This window comes from Alligator sinensis, unplaced genomic scaffold (assembly GCF_000455745.1).
Source record: "Alligator sinensis unplaced genomic scaffold, ASM45574v1 scaffold38_1, whole genome shotgun sequence".
NCBI classification, from domain to species: Eukaryota; Metazoa; Chordata; order Crocodylia; family Alligatoridae; genus Alligator; species Alligator sinensis.
This window is the reverse complement of record NW_005842179.1, coordinates 1,420,288-1,444,560: the sequence shown is the minus strand read 5'-3', so window position 1 is coordinate 1,444,560 and position 24,273 is coordinate 1,420,288. Positions and strand designations below refer to the sequence as shown.

At 43.4% G+C, this 24,273-nt stretch overlaps 1 protein-coding gene across 2 annotated transcripts in view; it reads right to left on the bottom strand.

The window, feature by feature from the left end:
- Positions 1–23,712, bottom strand: part of FRK (fyn related Src family tyrosine kinase) — a 97,926-nt gene extending 74,214 nt beyond the window's left edge. For both annotated transcript variants that reach the window (XM_025207054.1, XM_006026172.3), the window contains exon 1: positions 22,787–23,712. In XM_025207054.1, the coding sequence (XP_025062839.1) occupies positions 22,787–23,244 (458 nt within the window). In that variant the 5' untranslated portion in view covers positions 23,245–23,712. The remainder of the gene's footprint in view (positions 1–22,786) is intronic.
- Positions 23,713–24,273: the final 561 nt, after the last annotated feature.

Below are 24,273 nucleotides of genomic sequence, written 5' to 3'. Positions count from 1 at the left end.
AAGAGCGCGGCGCAGGGGCCGTGTGCCCCCCCCCCCCTGCCATAACAGCCCTCTGGACACAGCCCACCCGAGCAGCCTGCCAGGGGGCACTGCGGGGTAGGGGCAGAGCAGTCTGCCCACAGCTTGAGGTCTGGTGCTCCTGAAACCACTGCTGAGGAAGAGCCAAGCCAGGAAGTAGATTTCATAGACATTAGGGGCTGGAAGGGTTCTCGCGAGATCATTGAGTCCAGGCCCCCTGCCATAAGCAGGAAGTCTGCAGGGATCAAATGATCCCAGTAAGATAAACATTCAAACGCCTTTTGATTGAGTCCAGAGTAGGTGCTTGCACCACCTCCAGAGGGAGTCTGTTCCAGACCCTGGACACTCGGACTGTGAAGATGTTTTTCCTTACGTTCAATTGAAATTGGCCTTCTAGGAGTTTGTTGGACCTTGTTATTCCTTAGGGAGCTCTGCTGAACAACTCCCAGATCCTGATGTACTCCTCTTATGTATAGCCTCTTATAGGCTGCCACCAAGTCTCCCCTGAGCCTTCTCTTCTACAGGCTGAAGTGCAGGCAGGGTGGCTCCTGCTCCAGTCCTGCACCCCTGCCCGCCCACTTGTGCCTGCAGCAGTGTTGCTGAAGTGCGGGGGGGGGGCACGTGGGGTTGGGGGAGATGCTGGTGGGGGGCAAAATACAAGTTCAACCAGGGCAGCATTTTTCATAAGGCCAGCTCTGGCTGAATTGTTTCACATCAAGAAAGAGTCTAGCACTCTATTTATATGTTTGGTAGCTTGCAGTTATCATATTATTTTCATATGCTGAATCCAGGCTTGAGAGAGACCTTATATTAGTGATTCTCAACCAGGGTACCATGGCACTCTGGAGTACCTTGACATCCTTTCAAGGGTGTCACAGGTTGCTATGCAATGGTAGCACTGTTTGGTTTGTAAACATGATTCACAATATAAACCTACAGATTTCAAATAGAAATTTATAGTTGTGGTCTTTCTGAGTTTTTTGCAATGAAAAAACTGCTCTATTATTTTTCTGTTATCATAAAAAAAAGAAAAAGTAAGAGCCAGCATTTTCTGAGAAGTTCCCAAGTCTATCCAGGCATGCTTTGAGTCTAAAAAAGTAGAGGCTTATATGAAGGGCTGGCTTATATGAGGGGCAAAACCTGGGTACTCACTAATAGCCACCATTTTTTACCAAATTAGATTATTTGGTTTATATTAAATTTGCCTAAAAATGGAGTTTCAGGGAGCTGACATGGGAGAGTCATCTGAGGTGAATTCAATTAATAGTTTAAACCAAAAAGAAAATGAAGGAAAAACATTAAAAGATACTGAAATATTTTATTATGACATTTTCAAATGAAATACTTTTTTTCTCTTTTTTTAAATGGCTTTTTTTTCATGTAAAAGTTCATCTAAATTAACAGAAACAAGAAAAAAGTCTGAAGAAATATGATAATAAAACAAAAACATTAGGCCTGCGCAAAGCGGCTAGTATTCACTTCGGATTCAGTCAATTCAGGGGACAGTGATTCGATTTGGTGATTCAAATCACTGTCCTGAATCAATTCAGAATAATCTGATTTGGAGATTCGGCTACTGCCAACTCTGAATCTCTGAATCAGTCAGGCCCATCCCGCCGCCCCCCCCGCGAGCCTGGCAATGGCTGCCCTGCTCATCCCAGCTCAGCACTTGTTAAAAAAAAAGCCCTGACTCAGCGGTTGCTGCTGGGTGGGGGGAGGGAGGGGGTGATCCCTGCTGCCCCTCACTGCCCCACGTTGCTGCATGGGGGACTCTGCACAAACCCCCTGACCATCCCCTGCTCCCTCAGCCCCTGCCCTAGGGCTCCCCCCCCTGCCACAATTCTGGCCCTTTAAGAAAAAATACACAAAAAGACCCATGGACTCACAGTTCCTGCCAGCAGGGGGGTGATCTCCACTCCCCCCCCCCACACTGCCCCATGCTGCATGGGGGGGCTCTTCCACGAGCCCCCTGAATCCCTGAGGCCACTGCAGAAGAGGGCTTTTCTCCATTTTTTTTTCTTAAAGGGACGGAGCTGGCCCGGGCAGGGCAGCCATGGGGGGGAGGGGGCTAGGCAGTGGAGGGGTCGGAGGGCTTGTGCAGAGCCCCCCCATATAGTGTGGGGCAGTGCAGGGGAGCAGGGATTGCCACATGTTTTTTAAAACACTGGGAGCAGGGGTGAACAGGGCAGCCATGGTGGGGTCTGGGGGACTATGCAGGTGATGGGGCCTAGCGGGTACCCCATGGTACCCTCCCCCTCCCCCAGCCCTCCCTCCCCCAGTCCTAGTACTTACCAGCTTGGAGTCGGCTGCAGCTCCTTGATGCAGTCACTGGGGACTCCCCAAATCATCAAAGCTCTCTGAATCTTTTCTGAAGATTCAGAGAGCTTTGAATCGATTCATCCCTTTTAATTGGTCCCCTGATTCAATTCAGATTCAGAGATTCGGCCACTGAATAGGGCTGAATCTCCTCCAAATTGAATCACCACCCAAAGCTCCACACAGCCCTACAAAACATGTTGGGTTTGGGGGAAATAACTGTCATTTGTTCTTTACCTAGATAACAGTGACAAATGTTTTTATTTAACTAAAACCATTTTTTTCCTCCCTAGTCTTTCAGTTTGACCATGAAATTAACAATATCCATTACATGCCTGGCACTGTACCAAATACAAATCAAGGCATTCTCTTACCTTGTTCTTAGCACTTTGGCTACCTCTTACTCCTCTATACAATTTCCTAAAACTCACTATTATAATTACCTCTTACCAAAGGTAGGAAGAACAACACTGGTTGTTGGGTGCCATCCCAAAAGTATTTATGAATTTTACATTTCAATCATTGGAGGAAAAAACAGTAGTAACCTTGGGAACAAGCACTGGAACTGAAGGACCATCATTACTGGGATGCAGTCATGTTTCCTCTTTCTTAACCTCCTTCTAGCCCTATGAATGTTACTGCACTCTGACCAAGTTTCAACAGGAGAGGTGGAGAGTGCCTTTCCCCATATCCCTCAGACATAGCAGTTAGCTGATTAAGGCACTGGGAAGAGAAAGATGTAGGTTTGAATACCCTCAGGCTGAAAGGTGCATAAACCTCAGGTCTTACACATCCTGGATATTGCTCTAACCACAAGCTACCAATGTGAGGCAATGTGGGAGAAAAAAAGACTACTGGGATTCTAGGATATATTGGTGACCAGCAGCTGGGCTAATTGGATGTTAGGGAAGTGTCAAGAGATGTGGGACTTTTTAATATGGACCATAAGTAACTGTGCATAACTTTGCTTTTTATATTTTTTTTTCATTTTCCTCTGAAGCATCAGAGATTTGGTGGAGTGTACTGGTGGTCCTTTTGGTGCTAAGAAACCTCTCAAGTGCCTGATTGCAGTTTGATCACCAGATCAGATTGAAGACTGACAGCTTTGGGCTCAGGAAGTAATTTTCCTCTAGATCAGATGGGAAAGGTGTGTTGGGGGCAGGGAATGGAAAAAGACCTATGGACTATTTCCTAGGATAAGCAGGGAATAGTTTACATCAGCATAGTTCAACCTATTAGAATTACCAGTTAGTAGGGGAGGAAGTGAAAGTGGGAGAGAAGTGGCTGCCTGCCATAGGGGAGAGAAGCATCAGTGGATGCACACCAGAGTTTGGTTAGCTTTGCCAGCCACAGCATCATATTGGTGGCTCATATTCATCTTGTGGTCAATCAAGACCCCCAAGTTCCTTTTGGTTGTGGTGTTAGTGAGCGTAGTGCTGCTAAGCCTGTAAGTGTGCTGGGGGTTCTTCCTACCTATGTGTAGCACCTTACACTTCTCTGCATTGAAGGCCATCAAGTTTTGATCAGCCCACCTTGAGAGTGTGTCCAAGTCAGTTTGAATCTCCAGCCTGTCCTGCAGTGTGACCACCCTCCCCCCATAATTTGGTATTGTCCATGAACTTGGTGAGTTCACATCCAACTCCCGAATCCAGATCATTAATGAAGATGTTAAAGAGTACCGGCCCAAGTACCAAGCCCTGAGGGACTCCACTGGTCACCCTGCACCAGGTTGATTTGCTTCCTTCAACTAGTACTCTTTAAGTCTGACCACATAGCCAGTTGCCTAGCCAACAGATCATATGATAATCAAGGTCACGGTTCCCCAGCTTAACAATGAGGACATCATGGGAAGCTAGGTCAAAGGTCTTCTTGAAGTTCATGTATATGATGTTCATATCATCTCCCTTGTCCAGGACACATGTTACCTGGTCATAGAAGGCGATGAGGTTGCTCAGGCATGACCTGCAAGTCACAAAGCCATGTTGGCTGGCATTCAGAAACATGACTTCCATCAGTCTGGTGTTGATGGATCCCTTGACAATTCTCTCGAGGATTTTTCCAGGGACAGACATAAGACTGATTGGTCTATAGTTCCCCGGGCCAACCCTCCTCCCTTTCTTGTAGATAGGGAACATGTTGGCTCTTTTCCAGTCATCCGGGACCTTGCTTGAGTGCCACGATTTTTTTGAATATCTCTGCCAAGAGAGATGCAATGGTGTCTGCCAGCTCCTTCAAGACTCTCAAGTGCATTCCATCTGGGCCCACGGACTTATGAATGTCCAGTTCCTTAAGGTGTTCCCTCACCTGATCCACACTGATTTTAAGCCCATCACCCGTCACCCACTCCTAGAGGGTTTATGCCATTTCTGACTTTATGTTCCTCTGGGGGGGGGGGCGGGGAGAGGTGGTGAAAAACCAATGCAAATAAGTCATTTAGGAGACTGGCCCTTTCTTGGGAATCAGTAGTCAGTTGCCACATTGGATCTCTCAGGAGCCCAATGCTATCCTTGTTCTTGTTCCAGCTTCCCACATATCTGAAGAAGGACTTTAGTTGTCCTTGAGTCCCATAGCTAGCCTAAGTTCAGTTTGTGCCTTGGATTTCCTCGATCACTCAGTACAGGTGTGGGCAAGTGCGAAGTAATCCTCTTTGGTAATGCTTCCCATTTTCCAGCTGGTGTAGGCTGCTCTTTTGTGCTTAATAAGGTCCAAGAGTTCCTTATTCAGCCATGGCGGCTTTCTTGACTATTGACTGCATTTCTTGTGAGATGGTATGGCTTTGCCCTGTGCTTCAAGGATTATGTTTTTAAGAAAGAAACACCAAGCCTCTGTGGCCTCCCTTTTGGGGGGGGGGGGGAGGGGCAGCGTATGGCCTCTAATTGCCTGACTGACCAATTCTATCAGTTTGTAGAAGTCAGCCTTCCCAAAGTTGAGGACTCCTGCTTTACTGCTGCGTTTGCCTGCTCTTCAATGAACTAAGAAGGTGACCAATTCATGGTCAGCGTCACTAAGCTTTCCCTCGATCCACAGATCACTCACTAGGTCTGCCCCATTGGCCAGGACCAGATCCAGCAATGCCTCTCCCCCAGTTGGCGCATAGACCTCCTGGGCTAGGTAGAGGTCACTGATGCATGTGAGGAAGCTACATGACCTGTCAGATTTGGCCGTGCGCTCATCCCAAGAGATGTCAGGGAAGTTGAAGTCCCCCATGGTGATCATGGATCGGGAGTGCGTGGCCTCGACCAGTTCCCTATTGAATTTTTTAACTATGTCTTCTTCTTGGTAGGGAGGTCTATAGTAGACTCCTATAAGTAAGTCACCCTCCCCAAGTTATCCACATATCTTGATCCAGAGGATCTCAAGATGCCCTTCCTGGTTTGGAAACTTGAACTGCAGGGAGGTGAGCTGATCCTTGATGTAGAGAGCTACACCCCCACCCTTTTCCAACCCAGTCTCTCCTATATAGGTTATAGCCCTCTATTGCCACCGACCAATCATAGGTGGAGTCCCACCAGGTCTCTGTAATTCCTACCAGGTCATAATCATTTTCACATAGGAGAAGGGCCAGTTCCTCATGCTTATTTCCCAAGCTTCTGATGTTTGTGTACAGGCAGTTAAGTCTGCCATGAGAAGCCCAGTGCTTCCCTGACAGGTGAATCAGGACCTTTCCTTGAGCTGTCTAAGTTATTGGTAGTGCAGATGACATGACTTGGCCTAGAACTGTTAGTAGACTGCCCATCCCCCAGCGGACTCAGTTTAAAGCCCTGTCAAGAAGGTCAGCCATTCTATTTTTATTGTAGAATGGATTTTCTTGTGGATAGTTTTGAACTATTTGGTGTATTTCAGTTTATAATATTCTGAGGAGCTTCTACACAAACTTGTCCATAAATTAAAGTGATGTTCTTTAAGCCATTATGCATGGTGGAAACACTGTTTGGCCTTAATTGGCATTAGCTGACATAATTTACTTTTAATGCTGTAACTAGGCACCTAGAACTAAATTCTGTTGCTCATTCAGTAGCATTACTGGCCAGCTTTTTGCCCCACATGGTGGCTGCATATGGTGCAGGTGCTGTGAAGGAAGACATCACTTCTTTTTTTTTTCGCTGCTGCTGCTGCCACCATGTGTGTGTCAAGCAGCCATTCAAACACTAATTTTCAGTGGCAAGAAAAGGAGGTGACATCTTCCCACCCACAGAAAAAACCTCCAGCAGCGACTGCTGCTCTGTCCTCCCTGCTGCCAGAGCTGAATCTGTTGCAGGGTGCAGCGAGAGAGGAGAGGGAGGATGAGGAGTCCCTCCTAGGTCCATATGGTCACCCCTCAACCCTTAGCCAGAGCCCAAGGCTTGTTACCTATTTGGTCACCCATTCTTATGCTACTGTTTGCATTCCTTCTTATGGATTGCAGGAAGGAGAAATGCAGGGCAGGGTCTGGCAAGGTGAGTTGTTTAACAAAGCTATTTTTAACAAAGCTATTTTTGTTCTACCAAATGGAAAAGGCTTGTCCTCGGTATACAGCCTCGGCTGGTGTAGATCAGCATAGTTTCATTACCCTGTTTTCATTGTAGAATAGAGACAAAAGGCAAATAACAGCAGTAGCCAAACAAAAGGGCCTAGTGGAATTCATTTGAATTCCAATGTTCTCCTCCATAAATCAATCTTGTTCTTTAAGGCCAGTTTGCAATCATCTGCCTAATTAATGTTAACATTTCCTTTTATCTGTCAGCTAATTTATCATTGGTAAATTGTATGATTTCATTTGCTTTAAAATCCTCACTGCCGAAGAGGAAATAAACTGTGTACATGATAACACCACACCCTTTTACAAGGTGCACAAAGTGCAGTTGGATAAGTCACTGGTATCTACCAATTTAACTTAATTATACATTCACCAATCATAGAATTTTTCTATTATCATTATGTATGTAAGGGGTGAATATCAGGAGCTGGGAGAAAACCTGTTTACTAGGGTTCCCCAGGGGAGGACAAGGAGCAATGGCCATAAACTGTTAGAGGATTGTTTCAGGTTGGATGTAAGAAAAAACTTCTTTACAGTAAGAGTGACTAGAATCTGAAATAGACTTCCCAAGGAGGTGGTACAGTCCCCACCTTGGAAGTGTTCAAGAGGAAACTAGACAGACATCCTGATGGGATAATTTGATCTCGGCAGTTTTCCTGCCCAGAGCAGGGGGGTTGGACTCGACAATTTTTCAAGGTCCCTTCCAGCTCTTGATTTCTATGATCCATTATCAGATTTTTGGACGGTCTAAGCCTGTTCCCAAGACACATTTTGAAGCCAATTTCAGTAGCAGTTCCACTGGACCTGCACAAGTCCATAGTTCATTGAAGGAAATGAAAACTGTCAGTGATTTCAATGGACATTGTTTTAGGCCTTAATATGTGAAGCACAATCGTAGACCTAAGTGCCTGTTTCTTCTTTAGGATGACTGAAGCAAGACTGAAAACGAGCACTTCTCAAGCCTTTTTCCCTTCTGCATATAAATTTGCAAGGTACCAGTGAAAACTCTTAGGCATGTGTTAATCCTTGTCTAAAACCAATATGCAAAGAAGTGCTAATATTCCCCCCCCCCCCAACGAAGCACAAAGCAGAAGCTTCTTTAAATCTTAACAGTAAAGGAGAGGATTTTTGGTGGGCTGTCTTATTGGACCAGCTACATGTTTAGGAGATTTTTTTAAATACATTTTTGGGCAAAAGGTAAGCTTATCTAAAATCTCTCCCAACTATAAAAAGATATTATCCCCCCCAAATCATTGCCTCTAACATATTTCCTGGATCATCATAGCTACAATACCACCATATGGTAAAATAGTCCAGACAATGGAAAGCAAAAGAAAATGTATCATATGTTCACATTCAAGTCCTCAAACTTCATGTTTAAGTTATCAAGCTTCTGTTTCATAAATTAGTCAGAAACATATTTTCCTTAATGCCCCACTGGTAGCCATAAAATCCCCTATTGATGTTTTCAAAGACCTATAAGCCCTAAATTCACAAGAGAGAAGTCTGTATCTGTATCCAAAAACTAGAATATTTGAGGCAGGGGTGGAAATCATCTGATATAGCTGCAGAAAGAGGTTATACACACAAGAAAAGTACAAAATAATTTATTGGGTCAGATCTTTCCATCAATATTAGGTATAGTAGCTCCGCACAAAAACTTTTTCATATGGTGTCCAGCAACACAAACAGATTCTAAACCTCTTTCAGATAATATTTTAGTGTATGATATGGAGGGACTGTAGTAGCCAAAACATGCCTCTTCCCTTGACTGATACCAGAGAGAAATTACAGTCTGAAACCCCAAACCCATTCTGGCTCTTTCCCCTTTCCAGAGAGTTGCAGGACACATCTGCAGCTCAGTAACAGATTCTTGAGTGAATGTATCTGCATTAAGGGAAAAAATTACTCTTCCATACTGCTTCAAACACCATTCCTAACTGCCAGGGTGACTGGGAAGATTGACCTCTTGCTATTCCACCAAACAGTTAAAACTACTGCTCAAATACATTGTAACACTAAGTCAGGAAAGCTTGACAGTGGTACCTTGGTATTAAAATATTTGTGTGCGATTTGTCAAGTAATTTAACCTCTTAATAATGAGGAAGATCTAATTATTATTCTCTTTGAATATTCAGCAAAGTAATAATCATCTTTCCTACTAATCAAATTGTCATTCTGAAGGGTGGAAAAACAATGGGCAATCTTCTATGGATAAATAAGGTACCAATTCATCCATGTGAACAGCTGAAAATAATACACAAAGTTATAAACATTCATAAACCGGTAGGAGTTCAGGGAAAGGTACATCAAAAGGAAACCCTGAGGATCCCTTATTTAGAAGAAGAATATAAGAGACTTAACTAGTTGTACAAGTCAATATTTGCAAAACTGGTAGCAGAGAGTGAGGTTTATAACGCAGAACATATACAACTCTTGCTGAGATTTGTGAGCATTGAGCAGTTCTTGTAAATCATACTGCTTTAATTATTTTATGAATGAACATGGGTTTAGGAATTTATTTTTGGCAACTAGTTTGGTGGCTAGTTTTAAAAAGCTGGGCAGCAATGCTGTTTACAGTGCAAGTATAAGGAAATGCAGAGTACTGAGATCACTAATAGATCATCATTGCTCTTTTGAAGGATATAGATTTCATAGACATTATAGACATTAGGGGCTGGAAGGGACCTCGTTAGATCATTAAGCCCAGCCCCCTGCCATAGGCAGGAAGTCTGCTGGGGTCAAATGATCCCAGCAAGATAAGCATCCAATCGCCTTTTGAATGAATCCAGTGCACCACCTCTGGAGGGGAGTCTGTTCCAGACCCCGGACACTCGAACTGCAAAGAAGTTTTTCCTTATGTCCAGTCTAAATTGGCCTTCCAGAAGTTTGTGGCCATTAGACCTTGCTATCCCCTGGAGAGCCCTGGTGAACAACTGTTCTCCTAGATCCTGGTGCACACCCCTTATATACTTATATGTAGGCAGCCACCAAGTCTCCCCTGAGCTTTCTCTTTGCCAGGCTGAAGGATCCCATGTCCCTCAGCCTCTCCTAGTCAGGCTTGTTCTCTTGGTCTTTGATCATGCAGGTGGCTTTCCTTTGGACTCTCTTGAGCTGATCCACTTCCCTCCTGAAGTGAGGGGCCCAAAACTAGATGCAGTACTCCAGCTGCAGCCTCACTAAGGCCGAGTAAAGCGCGAGGATGATGTCCCTGGTTTTGCTTGAGATGCATCAGTGGATGCATGCCAGGGTTTGGTTTGCTTTGCCAGCTATGGAATTGCATTGGTGTCTCATCTTGTGGTCAATCAAGACCCCCAAGTCTCTTTCAGTCCTGGTGCTAGTGAGCGTAGCTGTGGAATATCTTAAGGAATATTTAATAGAATTTATTTTGGTGAATCACTGATGCCAGATAACTTTAGTGAGTTGAGTTCTGCCTCTGTTCATGCCTAGAACTGCCCCAGCCTAACCAGGTAGCTCCATTTCTTCCACTTAAGTCTCTTTGGGATCCATGAACTGAGCATTTTTATATGTAAGGGCCTAATTATTAGGTTTTCCCACACATGAAACTGACTGGCAGCCACATTTGTTTACAAACATGGCTTCAGGAGTAAGCAGAGGTAGTGCCAGTCCCCACAAACAGTTTAGTAGTCATAACACTCCCACAGGCAATGCTTCCATATTCTAGACCCTCTTCAGGCTACGGGGGTTCAAGCTCAAATAGACCACTTCCTAGGACAGTGCCTTAATCACCAGGCTATAGGCTATTCTAGAGAATGTGCATGGGAAAGTAGGAGTGCACTACACCTCTCCTGTTGAATCTGTATAGCAGGGTTGGCCAACCTCCAGCTCCAGAGTCACATGTGGCTCTTCAAAAATTAATATGCGTCTCCTTGACTATTTGCACAAACACATGGTGACCAGCTTCCATTTGGCCATTCCAAATGGCCTCTTCCATTTTGAAGCTTGTCGTTGTGAGCTTGTGCAAAGATTCAGAGAGATGCATATTTACTTCTGAAGAGCCGCATGTGGCTCCACAGCCTCAGGTTGGCCACCCCTGCTGTATAGGAAATAATTCATGGGGCCAGGGAGAGAAAGTGAAAACCAGGGATTGATTTGCTGCCAAGTGCTTGGACTACAGCTAGGGTGGGTAAATCCCAGATTCTGGTTCCTGCCCCGGGGACTATTTCATATTTTCTGCAATAGCTGTTTAATATAAAATGTAGATACAGGCGTGGATAAGGGGACTGGAACCCCCACCCTACAGTACTGACATGGCTAAAATATAGATTGAGGAGTTTAAATACTGAAATTTTATAAATCTTAGTCTTATCTAGAAGCAAAAATAAGTAATTGTACAATGTTTTCAGCATGTCTTGACTCTTCCTTCCCACTAGCCTGTAAGTAAGTAGGTGGTATGGATTAATTAAAGGTCACCTGAAACTCATTGTACCCAAAATGGGTATGTCTGTAAATGATCATTAAGGTTGTGGTCTGTCACATTGACACACTTCATCATCAATCTCTCCATCACGGTATGCTATTAAACAAGTATAAACTAAATACAAAACGTATTGTATACACTAATTTCAATGATAGATGAAACAAAGAACATTCTGGAATTTCAAAATTTTGAGTAAATTATGACATATTTCTTCGCAACATTAGCATTTGAAAATGCCAAGCTTGGTGCTCATAAAGTTTACAATGACCAGTTTACCTGCTACCTTACAATACCTTCACAGGTATGACACTCATTTTCATTGATGGGAGTTGTTACTTGTTATTTGTGCACATGAATACAATTCTACACACAAGCTCAAATAGACCACTTTGAACTCCACTTCTAATTATTAGGTCCACTCCTTCTCCCATTGCCCCATTCCTGTAAAGCACCCCAGGGTGGCCAAGCCTGGAGCTCTGTCTGGGCCTGGGGCAAGGAGCTCAGACAGCTTTCAGCATGCTGTTCCATAAGGTCACAACACCCTTTTCAAAATCCTAGATCTGTCCATGCACACATACACTGTGGCATTTGATAAAATCTGACATTTTGCAGCTTCAAACTGTAACTTGTGATGCTGTTTATGCATTTTGTCCAATTAATATTTAATGTAAATAATAAGCAGCATACGGAGGAGGGGAGACCAGAAGGCATGACTCCCTCCCTCTCAGTGGATGCCTTTATCATCAGGCTATAGAGTCAAGCTTCATCTTCTTTGCTCTCCTGCTAGTCTAATGAACCTTACATTCTACTCTGCATAGTGTCCCAGCTTCTACAGGAAGAATGGCAAGTGTCTTCACTCCAATCTAGCTTCTTGCCTGATGATCAGCATCACCACAATCCGCTAATTGGCTCCGTAGTCAGACCCAGAGGGTGGTGGTTGATGGAAGTCAATCGTTGTGGTGCCCTGTGACAAGTGGCTCCCTCAAGGCTCTGTCCTTGGGCCTACACTTTCAACATCATCATTAATGCTGTGGATATTAGTATCAGAAGTGGACTGGCCAAGTTCACCGACGACACCAAACTCTGGGGTAAAGCGTCCACACCTGAGGACAGGAGGGTGATCCAGGCTGACCTTGACAGGCTCAGGAAATGGGCGGACAAGGACCTGATGGTGTTTAACACTGAAAAATGTAAGGTTATCCACCTTGGGAGGAAAAACCCGCAGCATTCTTATAGGCTCGGCAGTGCTACGCTGGCTAGCACTATGGACGAAAGGGACTTGGGGGTCATGATTGACCACAAGATGAACATAAGCCTTCAATGTAATGCCGCTGCTAGTAAAGCAAGCAAAATGCTGGCTTGCATCCATTGATGCTTCTCAAGCAAATCCCAGGACGTCATTCTCCCATTGTACTCGGCTTTGGTGAGGCCGCAGCTGGAGTACTGCATCCAGTTTTGGGCTCCACAATTCAAAAAGGATGTGGAGATGCTTGAGAGGGTGCAAAGGAGAGTCATGATCAGAGGTCAGGAAAACAGACCTTATGAAGAGAGGCTGAGAGCCATGGAACTCTTCAGCCTGGAAAAGTACAGGCTCAGGGGTGATCTGGTGGCCACCATTAAGTTTATCAGGGGTGCTCACCAGGATCTGGGGGAACATCTGTTCACCAGAGTGCCCCAAGGGATGACAAGGTTGAATGGTCACAAACTCCTCCATCACCATTTCAGGCTAGACATAAGGAAGAACTTCTTTACTGTCCGAGCCCCCGAGGTTTGAGATAGGCTGCTGCCGGAGGTGGGTCAAGCACCTACTTTGAACACCTTCAAGAGACATTTGGATGTCTATTTTGCTGGATCCTATGATCCCTGCTGACTTCCTGCCCCTGGGGCAGGGGGCTGGACTCAGTGATTTTCCAAGGTCCCTTCCAGCCCTATTGTCTATGAAATCTATGATTAGGGTACTCTCCTGTAAATTCAAAGATGTGAATCTGAACCTCTCTGGTTGAAGAAGGCTTTGAACCCTGGTTTCTCACTGCTTAGGGGACTATTCAAACCACTGGTTTGTGGAAAAGCAGGTAGCGCCATCTGCAAGCCATTTTCAAGTCTCTTGAAAATAAGGGGATGACTTAGGCACTCAAGTGTGAGGAAAGGGGATTAAGGCTATGAATTTCAGTCTCACATACATATGTGCACTCAGGGCTGCAAAGAGAATTCACAGATATTGCCTCAGAGACAAAGTTTCAGACATATACTGCTCCTTTACAATAACTGCCTGGTTTGCACCCCCCACTGAGCAGACTGGCCATTATGGCTAGGGACAGACATTCAAAAAGCCAGAGCCTGAATTGATTCTAGCTTTTCAGGTTAGTATAACCTCACTAGGCTGAACCTGTTTGTAATTGCACAGACATTCCCTCTGGACTGAAGAAATTCAGGCACATGCCTGCAGTGGCTCAGGCTAGAAGCCTGACACTAGGGATGCTAGAGCAGCCCTCCCTTCTCTTCCACTGTGCTGAGCTGAGGTGGGAGGGGGGCAGGGCAGGATGTGCTAATTAGGGAGGGGATGCTTCGATTAGGGAGGGGTCCCCCTCCCTCCCTCACTGCGCCTGACCAGCCCAGCAGGGAGTTGCTAACAGAGCATTTAGCACCCCATCAAAACAAAACAAAAGACTCTCTCATTAGTTCAAGCTCTTCTTAAAGAGTTTTTTCCAAGGAAAGAATGGAGGGACACTATCAGCTACCTATAGATTAGCTCCAAAAAGCCCTCAGTGGACAGCGTCCTGTCTGCCTTACACAAACACCTTTCAGCATTTGCTAGTGTACCACATTCTGGCTATGGTTCATGCTGTGGGAGAGAGGAAAGGAGAATCCCTGCTTGAGCAGTGAGGGTGGGGGGAGGCGGTGGCATGGGGAAGCCAGGCAGATGCTGGTGTGCCTGCCATTTCTGCCAGAGCTCCAGCCAGGGAGTAGAAGGGCAGGGCCAGACCTGCTCCCTGGACCAGAGAGCCCTGCCCAGGGCTGCAAAGCATCTGGGATGCTGGGGGACTCTGGTTTAAGTTAAACCAGGAAAGGGTCTTGGACAGACATTGCATAAACCTGTTCGACCCAAATCAGTTAAGTCTGATACTACATTCAACCAGGTTTATCTCAAACTGCTTTCAGCCATTTTCAAATTGGTTTATGTGCACTGAATGTCTGTTCTGTTACAGGTTTAAACCAGTTTCTGATCATTTAAACTAGTTTATGTGTAAATGTCTATCCCTAGCCTATGAATCCTATTCCTAGGAACCAAAGTCACACTATTTAAAGTTTAAAGAACTTAGATATCCAACTCAGATTTGTGAATTTCATTCCTTGACCTAGGCTTATAACTTCCTGGATTGGGAACACAGCATCATCACTCATAAGTCCCTTTATGAATCTCAGCCTTAACGTGCATACAGTATTCTGAACTTTTGTTTTATAAGAAGTACAGTTAAGACTATTTAATTTCAATGTTAGATTATAGGCTTTAAAATCATTCAAAGAGTTTTGATTTTAAGAATCTTTTTTCCTGGCTTAGACCAGAAAGTTTCTCTTTGGAATGATAGGTGGTCATATGCATCATGTATTTGAGTTTAAAGCACAAAGCAGAACACAACCAAAGCATCTCCTCACAGCTTTACAATATGTGCCCTCTTGTGCCTTACTGCTCCAATAGTTATTTTGGGGGGAATTTAACAAGCATTGTACTTCTGGCTTTAAAACTTACATATACTTTAAATAAATGTAATTGTATCACCATTTAAGGAAAATACTTTTATTTTAGAATTTTTATGCAGCCATTACAGGTACACAATAACTACTTATTTCTGTGATAGAGGTTGTTTTTATATAAGAGAAGAGCTGGAACATTTAATTTTAGAGGTGGACAGAGCCTCAGAAACTCAAGAAATAAGGTGCTTTAGAACATATAGCATGCTTCTAGAATTACTATTAGTTCAAATGTTAAAAATAAGACAGTATTTTGTGAAGTGAGCATGGGGGGAGAAAAGGGATATAGACAGACTTTCCAGATGTTCTGCAGTCACAGTTTTCATTTAAAGAAGCATGTCTCTCTGCTACATTTGTGAAAAAAACTTTGGAACAATGTCCTATCTAATTAATACAACCATGTCTGCTGGAGGTTGCAAAGAGCCTGAAATAATAGCTGTGAGCTATAAACTACTTTACTCATGCCAACTCAAATTCTAGTGGTGATTCTTTAAATAGCAACATTACAAACTGCGTCACTCTTCAATAGGTATATGAAAAGTGGGAAAATATTACAATATGAATTTTTTTTTAATCTTGCATGAAGACTTTTGGTAGGGGAAAGTCTTTAACAGTATGAATGGTAGGGTTCACAATTAGCTACATCAACTTAAAAAGGAGGGTTCTATTATCAAAATGTTGTGAAATACCAATATAGACAGTATCCCCAGAAAACTTATAGCTTTAATATCAGAATAAACTTGTAAGATGTGTTCCACTACTTGTGCCTGGATGTACTGCATGGCACTCCTTTGTGCCTGTACTGTTGGGAGAATAAATATAATGCAATTAACTTAGATAAATAGTGAATGGGCCCTTTATAAGAAGGAGGCCCACCATAATGAGATTCCACCCTTTTTCTAAGAAACAAAGACAGGTTTCTCTGTAGCATTGCCACTCCCACTGGTCAGTTTTTGGTTCACTGAAACTAAAAGTACAGCTGGGCAGTATTTGTTGTCCATAATCATTTGCACCATGTTGCTTTCTTGTTTAGTTAAAACAATTGGCAGGAAGAAAAGAAGGACAGGTGAATCTGTGTTACTATGGTTCCTGTTTACAGTGCAGGAAAGCAGTCAACACAGAAAAGGCATAGAAAGAGAGAGAAAACCTACTGTTTGTCAGGGAAGTTCCTATACTTTAGTTCAGATTTCTACTTCCCCATCTAGAAACCTATTCAAATTGTTCCTCCTTCTTTCATCCCTTTTTCTTTATTTTTAAAGAAGGTTAAACTTTAAGAATGATGAACAGATCTTTCATTGGGTTAGTTTATATTATTGCTGCTTATTTCTAAACCCCTAAAATTAGAATTCCAAATGTCGATCTTATCAGATCAAGTAGATGCCATTTCCTTCTCTAGCACATTCCCACTGACAATATGAAACCTTGCCCAGATCATTATTTTGAGCACAAACTGATGCACAAAGAAAAAAAACTAGAAGGAACCTGCCTTCATAGAACATTCTATCCCTTTATAAAACTGTATTCTCAAAATGAGTGAAATCAAGGCCTCAAAAGAACACTCCCTAAACTCATAAAATGTTACTATTAAAATAACAAGCATCTGCCCAAATAATTTTAAATTAAGAGGGTTTGACTGGGAAAAAGTAGGAAAAGAAGGAAGGAGCTACATACCCTAACCCTCTCAGGTCACAGGGCTCAGAAGAACCACCTGAGTGTTAACTGGGCAACTCTGTTAAGATGTAGCGTGGTTCTCTAAATTATCAAAGACTTTTGCTCATTTCCCATTAATTGGGCCAGCTGCCTAAGGGTGTGTGTAGGTGAAAGGGGGGCCCTAAATTGAAGCAGTGGGTTTTTTAAAACACCGCTTCAATTTAGGGCAAAGTAAACCCCTGTGTCATGTACAGCCGTGTCGTACATGCCTCTCCAGTGGCAGGGAGGGGAAGGTGAGCTGCCAGTGGGTGGAGTGGTCCCAGGGCTGCAGGCAAGGGGGCCTGAGCTTCCCTCTGCAGCAGCAGCAGCCACCCCCCATCCCCCAAGTGGCACCTGCCCACAGGCACCTGGGGGACCAGGTCCTCAGGCAGTCCCGGGGACCACAGCCATGGAGGTAAGGACTGGGTCCCTGCGCAGCTTATGCAGTCAGGCTCCAGGGGAAAAAAAATATTATTTTAATAACAGAAGCTCCACCCAGAAAAAAATTAGCAGTGGGTGCACATATTGTTGTGCTAAAGTTACTGGAGCTGGTGGAACTATCGTTAACAATCATTAACAATTGTATCTCTAACCCACACTAAAATTTGTGATTAACCATAATATGGTAAGTCCAACCCTGACCCTGCAGCTACAAAACTACCGCAATAATGGATTTGGAGCATTTCTACTGTATTAGGAGATGGAAAAAAATCAATTTTGAAGGGAGTGAGGAGGTATATACCTGAGCTGTACAGAGCCCAGCTCCTTAGAATTGGAAATAGAGGATTCTCTACTGCTTGGATTCTTCTCAGCTGGAGGGAAGGGTATGGAGGCTTCACAGACATACTTGATTTCTCCTGTTATTCAGGCTGTTTCTTTATATACCAAAATATTTGGTAGAATATTTTTTGTACTATTACACATTTAAGTCCTCAGGAAGTGAAATGCCATATACAGATCATGGGTGAGTGTGTTTAATTAAGCAAATGCCTATCTTTAATCGCTTGATTAGTACCAAGCATTCCAGGTACACCCAGACAGAACACACCTGCCTCTGAAAATACCAAGTACACCCTAACATTTCATTGACAACAATATTGTTAATATGAGAACAGCAGGTGCAGTAAAAGTCAGCAAGGAAGAAGTTATTTACTAATCAACATAAAAATTAAGGACCTTATTCTCTCTATCTTGGGTACTCATATGGCACTTCATTATTTTAGTCTTTAAGCCATCTTTACAATATTTAATGTTTGTGGAAGGGCAGGGAATATCGCCCTACCCTCCCCCATCATGACACAGCTGGCTAAAGAGTAATAACTATCTTTTCTCTCTGGCGCTTTCTTTATGTTGAGCAGCACTGATTTCTTGGGATAGGGACAGAAGTCGCACATAAAGTGGTTTAAGTGATCAGAAACTGGTTTAAACCTGTAACAGAACAGAAGCTCAGTACGCATAATCCAGTTTCAAAATGGCTCAAACTAGTTTAAGACAAACTTGGTTGAATGTAGCATCAGATTTAACTGATTTGGGTGAAACCGGTTTATGAAACTTCTGTCTCAGACCCCTTCCTGGTTCAAGTTAAATCACAGTCCCCCAGCATGCTTTCCAGTGCTGAGCTGTCTGCTCCAGCCAGCAGGGCTGACCTCGCCCATCTTCTCTCTAGCTGGAACAATGAGGGTTGGCTGACAATTGTGGGGCAAGCTGGGCTGGGGATGCAGCCAAGTCTATGGGGACTACCCTCCCCTCCCCAGGCAAACCCTGACTAGGGTCTAGGGCCAGGGAGGGGGGCTAAATACCCTTTCCCCCACTCAAACTTACTGCTGGCTGTAACTGGATTACAAAACCCAGGGGCACCTGGAAGCAGAAAAAGGAAGCAATCAGCAAACTTGCAGAATCCTTCTCCTGTAATTCTGGACTACAAATCCCAGAGACCTCAGGGGCGGCAGGAAGAGGAAGTGAACACACAGAACAGAGAGCTGTACTCTAGTACCCCCCGCCCCCTCGGCTTCTGGCCTGAGTCACTGCAGACATGTGGCTGCATTACCTGAATCAAAGGTAAATGTCTGTTCACTTCTGTTTCAATTTAATCTGCACAGTTTAGACTAACCTGCAAAGACTGGACTGATTCAGCCTCAGGGTTTTTTGAATGCCTTAGGGACTAATTACAGAGCAAGATGCCACTCAACATGAGTAAGGGTGGCAGAATTCCACCTGCTCAAAAATAGATTTCGGCCACCTAGTAAATGCATTCTTTGACATGTTTGTGTGATAATCTATACTCTGCCCTCCATACATAGTTACCTTCATCCCAAGAAGGAGCCTTCTGCTAAGAGAGAAGCACAGATGAGCAAAGTTATCCTTAGTGGTGCCTCTGTTTGGATATTCCAAACACAAGAATCCAAACAGATCCATTTTTGTTATGAAGACGTAAAGAAAGGTGTGAAAAATTCATGATTAGGGAGAACCATTTAATCTCTGCCATTTTCTCCCATTATGTTCCCTACCTGCTCAACATTACGTGCTCAACATTAAGATTAAAGCTGGATAGATAACTATGGAACTGTTACATATGTTCAAGCATTAACTTTATAGCTGGTTGGCTCTTTTTATAGATGGATAGACATTTTTATCATGTGATATTTATTTTGCACATGTGGCTGGTTTAAATTTATTGTGTGATTAACTTGTGAATTGAGCAATCTATGTAACGTGTAGTAGAGGCCAAAGAGAGGTAGTTCCCTTTGTAGCTTTACTTTGGCTAGAAGAAATGGACTGTACTGTCTGGACCCAATCAAGTTGGGAGACCCAAAAGCCAACCCCAGAGGTGTAACAAGGCAGCTAGTCACCTAGGGCAGCTGCAACATGGAGGCAGCAGCAACTTCCAACTGATACCATGCTGCCAACGCACCTACGTGACCCCAGTAGCAGCTGCAATTTTTCCTTTGCCCCGCAACAAATTAGTGCCCAGGGGTGCTGCCCTGGTTCCCCTGCCTCAGCTACAGGGGAACCAGGGCAGCCGTCTACCCCAGGGGATAAACCTCTGGGATCTACCAGGCCAGTGACTGCAGCCACCTGCCCCTCCTTCCAACCCTAGAAACATAAGAAGAGTGGGAGTAGGGGTCTGAGCTGGGCTGTAAGGCCTGGCTCCACCCACAAGCCTGCAGCAGAGTACACCAGTCAGAGCATGGGGTGGCCACCACAGGGCCTGCTGGGGAACAGCTGTGGGTACCACTTGTCTGTGGGATGCTGGGCAGTGGGAAGAGAGTGCATTGCCTCCCACAGGGCCCAGGCATCGTGACATCCTTAAAAGGATCTAATGGCACCCCAGGGTGCCACAGCAGTCAACTGAGAATCATTGGTCTAACTGAGGCCCCCTGTGTCAGAAAGTCTGTTTTTAATGCCTCCAGTTACAAAGTGGAAGGAAAAAAGTATAGAATCTCGTGGTATTTTAACAAGAAAGCTGTCATGTCAGATGATACCCAGTGCTGTCTTCTGCCAGAAGGAACAGAAACATGTAGATTGACTTTATCAGACAGATAGATACTGTTTACTATCTGACTATATAGTACAGATAGATAATTTCAGCATTTTGGGGGGGAAAATATGATAAAAGAACATATATTTTAATCAACAAAAATGAAATCTGATGATAAATTTTAGAAGATCACCATGGATCCATACACTATACAGCACATGGACATGGAAATGTCCATTCCTATAACACTGGAGGTAGAACTAGAGGGCTTATGACAGGTAAATCAAAAAGTAATAAAAACAGGGTAACTAAACATTTTTTCTATTCTCAATAACTTAGATTTCTTCCTAAGTCAAACTCCTTGAAGGAAACATCTTGAAAAAAGGACCCTTCAGTTGCGAGCTGAAGAAGCTCCCCTTCAAGATTCTGAAGCAAAAACAGAGATGGCAAAATGTAATATTCCCTCTGTTGAAAAAAAAGAGAGAGGTTAAAAAAAAAAGAAAAAGAAAAAATAATGTGATACTCCAACAAGGAGAAAAGAAGGACTGTTCGGTGCAAATTATGCACGCTGTGGGAGATAACCTCATATCAAATGTTGAACATTTAGAAAGATGAGAGAGAGTAGGGTAAATAAGATTCTGCTAAGTCCTAGAGAAGTTGCTTTGACAGTATTTCTAACTGTGACAAGAAACAGAAACCCTGGAAAACTTGCAAGGAAACCAGTTCTTGAAAGAGAGCAGGGGTCAGAATTGGAGCACATCAGCATTTCTCTGGTGGCCTCAGAGAAATGCTGTTCCGCAAATTAATTTTTTGTGGTTCAAGAAAAATAGTCTTTTGAATATGAATGAAAGAAGTGCTGCCTGACTCAGTGTATAAATGCAATGGACTAGACAGAGCCTGCAAATTAAGGTCTCCAGAGTACAAACAAAACTTCAAGCTGCCCAAAATTGGTCCCCAGCATGAACTCCTCAGCTAATGTAAGGTGGAATTACTGAGTCTAAGTATCAGCCAAAGCATCAGGAATGTCAGGGACATATTTCAGAGATTAAGGATTTATCTCACTAGGTCGAACATCATTCCTCTAAAGACTGAAATATACTTCTGCAGGTAGTAAAATAAGGTATATTACTTGTCCCTAATCAATGTTATCTCTGAAGCTTAATGATATTGTGTTGTTATCTATTCCTGTGGTAATCATTTTAGCAGGAACATGCATCTATTCTTGGTTAATAAATGGATCTTTTGGCTAAAGATCAAATGTAGCTAACACCAATATACACACAATAATATATCCTACCAAGACTCATGCCACTAGTGAAATAGCCTAGTCTCATTGGATTTCTAAATTATCAATATTACATGCTTGCCCCCAGATGAATGGACCCAAATTGATCTAAGATGACTTAGAAGCTAAACAGTCCTGAGTCTGGCTAGTATTTGGACAAGAGGTTGCCTTGGAATCCCAGGCACCAAAGATAGAGTCCAAGAAACCATGGCTGAAAGCTTAATTTCATCACATTGCCATAGATGGCGGGAACAAAAAGAAGGATGAAGTTAGTGCAGAGAAGTCTTGCAGAAGCAGCCAAATATTTGGGTGCTTTGCCAAATTATGTCAGACATTAACAAATCCAGTGTATGTTACTTTGCTTCATCCATCCTTTTATAATGCTACAGGTTAACTTCAAATATTCCAAAGAAAAGGATGCAATACTCACAAACCATAAATAAAAACAGATCTCAGCCCGTTTAGAGTATGGTTCCCTACATCGTGAGACATTAGCACCTTTCATTAGATGCAAGGCACATCTCAGAAAATGCTAGTTCTTAGTTTTCAGTTGTTTTTTGACTAGAGAAAAATAATAAAGCAAATAATAAATCTTGTGTTGCAAAGAACTCTGAAAAGGCCACAATAGGTCAGACTGTTTTAACATTATGGATTCCTGCTTGAAAGCTGAGGGTTTATCTTGTGAATTATGTTTGTACATCTAACGATGCTCACATTGCATGGCGCCCTGCAGCACCCTTGAAAGAACCTTGAGGCATCCCAGGGTGCTGCAACACCCTGGTTGAGAATCATTGCTTTAGAGACACACTCATCATTGTATTTTGTGGTAGTTTTATAGCTTGCTAAGCCTTTAACTAATTTAATACGGTTACAGTTATTTAGACTGCAAGCTCTTTGGAGCAGGGACCTAGTCTGACTCTTCAAAAAGTGCCAAGCATATTTGCCCAGCACATGCGTGTGTGCGGGGGGGGCAGTATACAAAAATAATCATAGCAACTATCTCTACCAGGCAGGATCTACCCAGGACTCCCACATATTTTAAAGCAGATGACGAAAGCATTTCAGAGATAAGAGTAACATAGATTATAACAAACCCTGTGGATATTTTGTCTTAATTAATTATTTGTTTAGAACCAGGTTATGATTTCCTTACTCATGTTGACTAGTTCTACTACTTAAAGCACCATGGAAGTCAGGAAGACAGCTTGTTAGGTAAGGAACTTTTCAATCTCAAGTCACTCTTTTAAGTAAGAAAGATCATAGTCATGAACATAAAATGTGTGCGCTACTTACGGCTCAGCCTCAATGCTTTCATCAGCAGCTACATAATTGGCAGGGATGTAGCCTTGGAGCTTGCGACCAGTTCGTGTTGACCCACTCTCCAGGAGAAGCCTAGCATACCACCAGCCTTCTTGGGATGAATCCAGTACCTCAAGCTTATCCCCGGCACAGAAGCTCAGATCCTCCTCAGTGCGGGCCTGGTAGTCAAACAATGCCACAAACCTGCAGTTTTTCTGCTTTGGACAAGGCAGAGGAGGAAGAGGCTTTGTTTTATATTTGTTGTCTGGCTCAGGCATATTCCATGTTCCCTGGGAGAGGCTGCGTGGCTGCAAGTCATTCCCTACCAAGGCTGGATTGTGGATGACTTGGCCAGTCTTGTATTTCTCACTCTGTTCACAGTCTCTCTCTTGGAGTAGCCAAGGAGCACAAGACACAAAACAAGGGCAGTGTTTCTGGCAAAAGTTCCCCATCCTGATACTCTTTCTTTGAGCCGCCTTCTCTCTCCTCCTTATTCTTTTTCTTTGTCTCCCAGGTGCAACACCCTTAAGCAAATGTCTGCATCATCAACATTTTAGTTCTTTGTAGAATTTCTTTTCCCTCTTGGCACAAAATGAAATAAATCTTACTGCAGCTGGAAACTTCTCTTTCCAGAGCTCCAGTGAGAGCTCATTACAAGGCAACTCCCGAGTCAGGAGTGAAACTTGAGCATTAAAGTGCAATAGCTCATATGGGGGAATTTTTCACTTCCTCGTCCAATCAAGAAAACACGTATGAACAGTGTATAGTCTGAAATCTTGGAGGAACAAAAAATCATTGATCCTTGTGTCCCCCACACAAAAAAAGTAAAAATAATGAGAAAATCTAAGCATTGATTCTTTGGTAGTTTTGCTGTTTCTGATGATTCTTTTCTTCTCTCAAATGAGTTCCTGTTGCGTAGTTAGTAGTGAATCTCTCTGCATGTTCTAGCTCTTAGTAATGATTAACCAGCCCGGTCAGCCTGTTGCTTTAAACAGCCTGTGATGACATGAACTGCTGGAATATTTTTTGTATTTGCTTCCTGCTTTGCGTTGGTTTCTTTTCTCAATGGGAACCCTGCTCACATGCTTCAGCCCCCCCAGGCGCCCTCACCTGGGAGCACACCTGCCATGTCTGCTGCTGCTTTCAACGCACAAGGTTAGATTTGCTATGCATCAGGGATTTAGAAAATCCCCCGTGCTGTCCCTGAGGTTCTCAAGCTCAGTGTCATGATTTATAGAGAGAAAAATAAATAACTGGGACTTAAAGGATAAATTTTAATTCTTTCCTCATGCCTGGACCAAAGAGACAGGCAGCTGGCCAAGACTCATTCTACATTGCTGGTAAATTGCACCAGCCTTGTAGTACAAATATCTCTTGTTATATCAGTCTGGTTGCAATGGCAACAGAGACAGAAAAGCTGTTCTCCCAGTCTACTTACATTTTTAAAGTACCTCTCACCACAGTCACTGGACAGTATAATG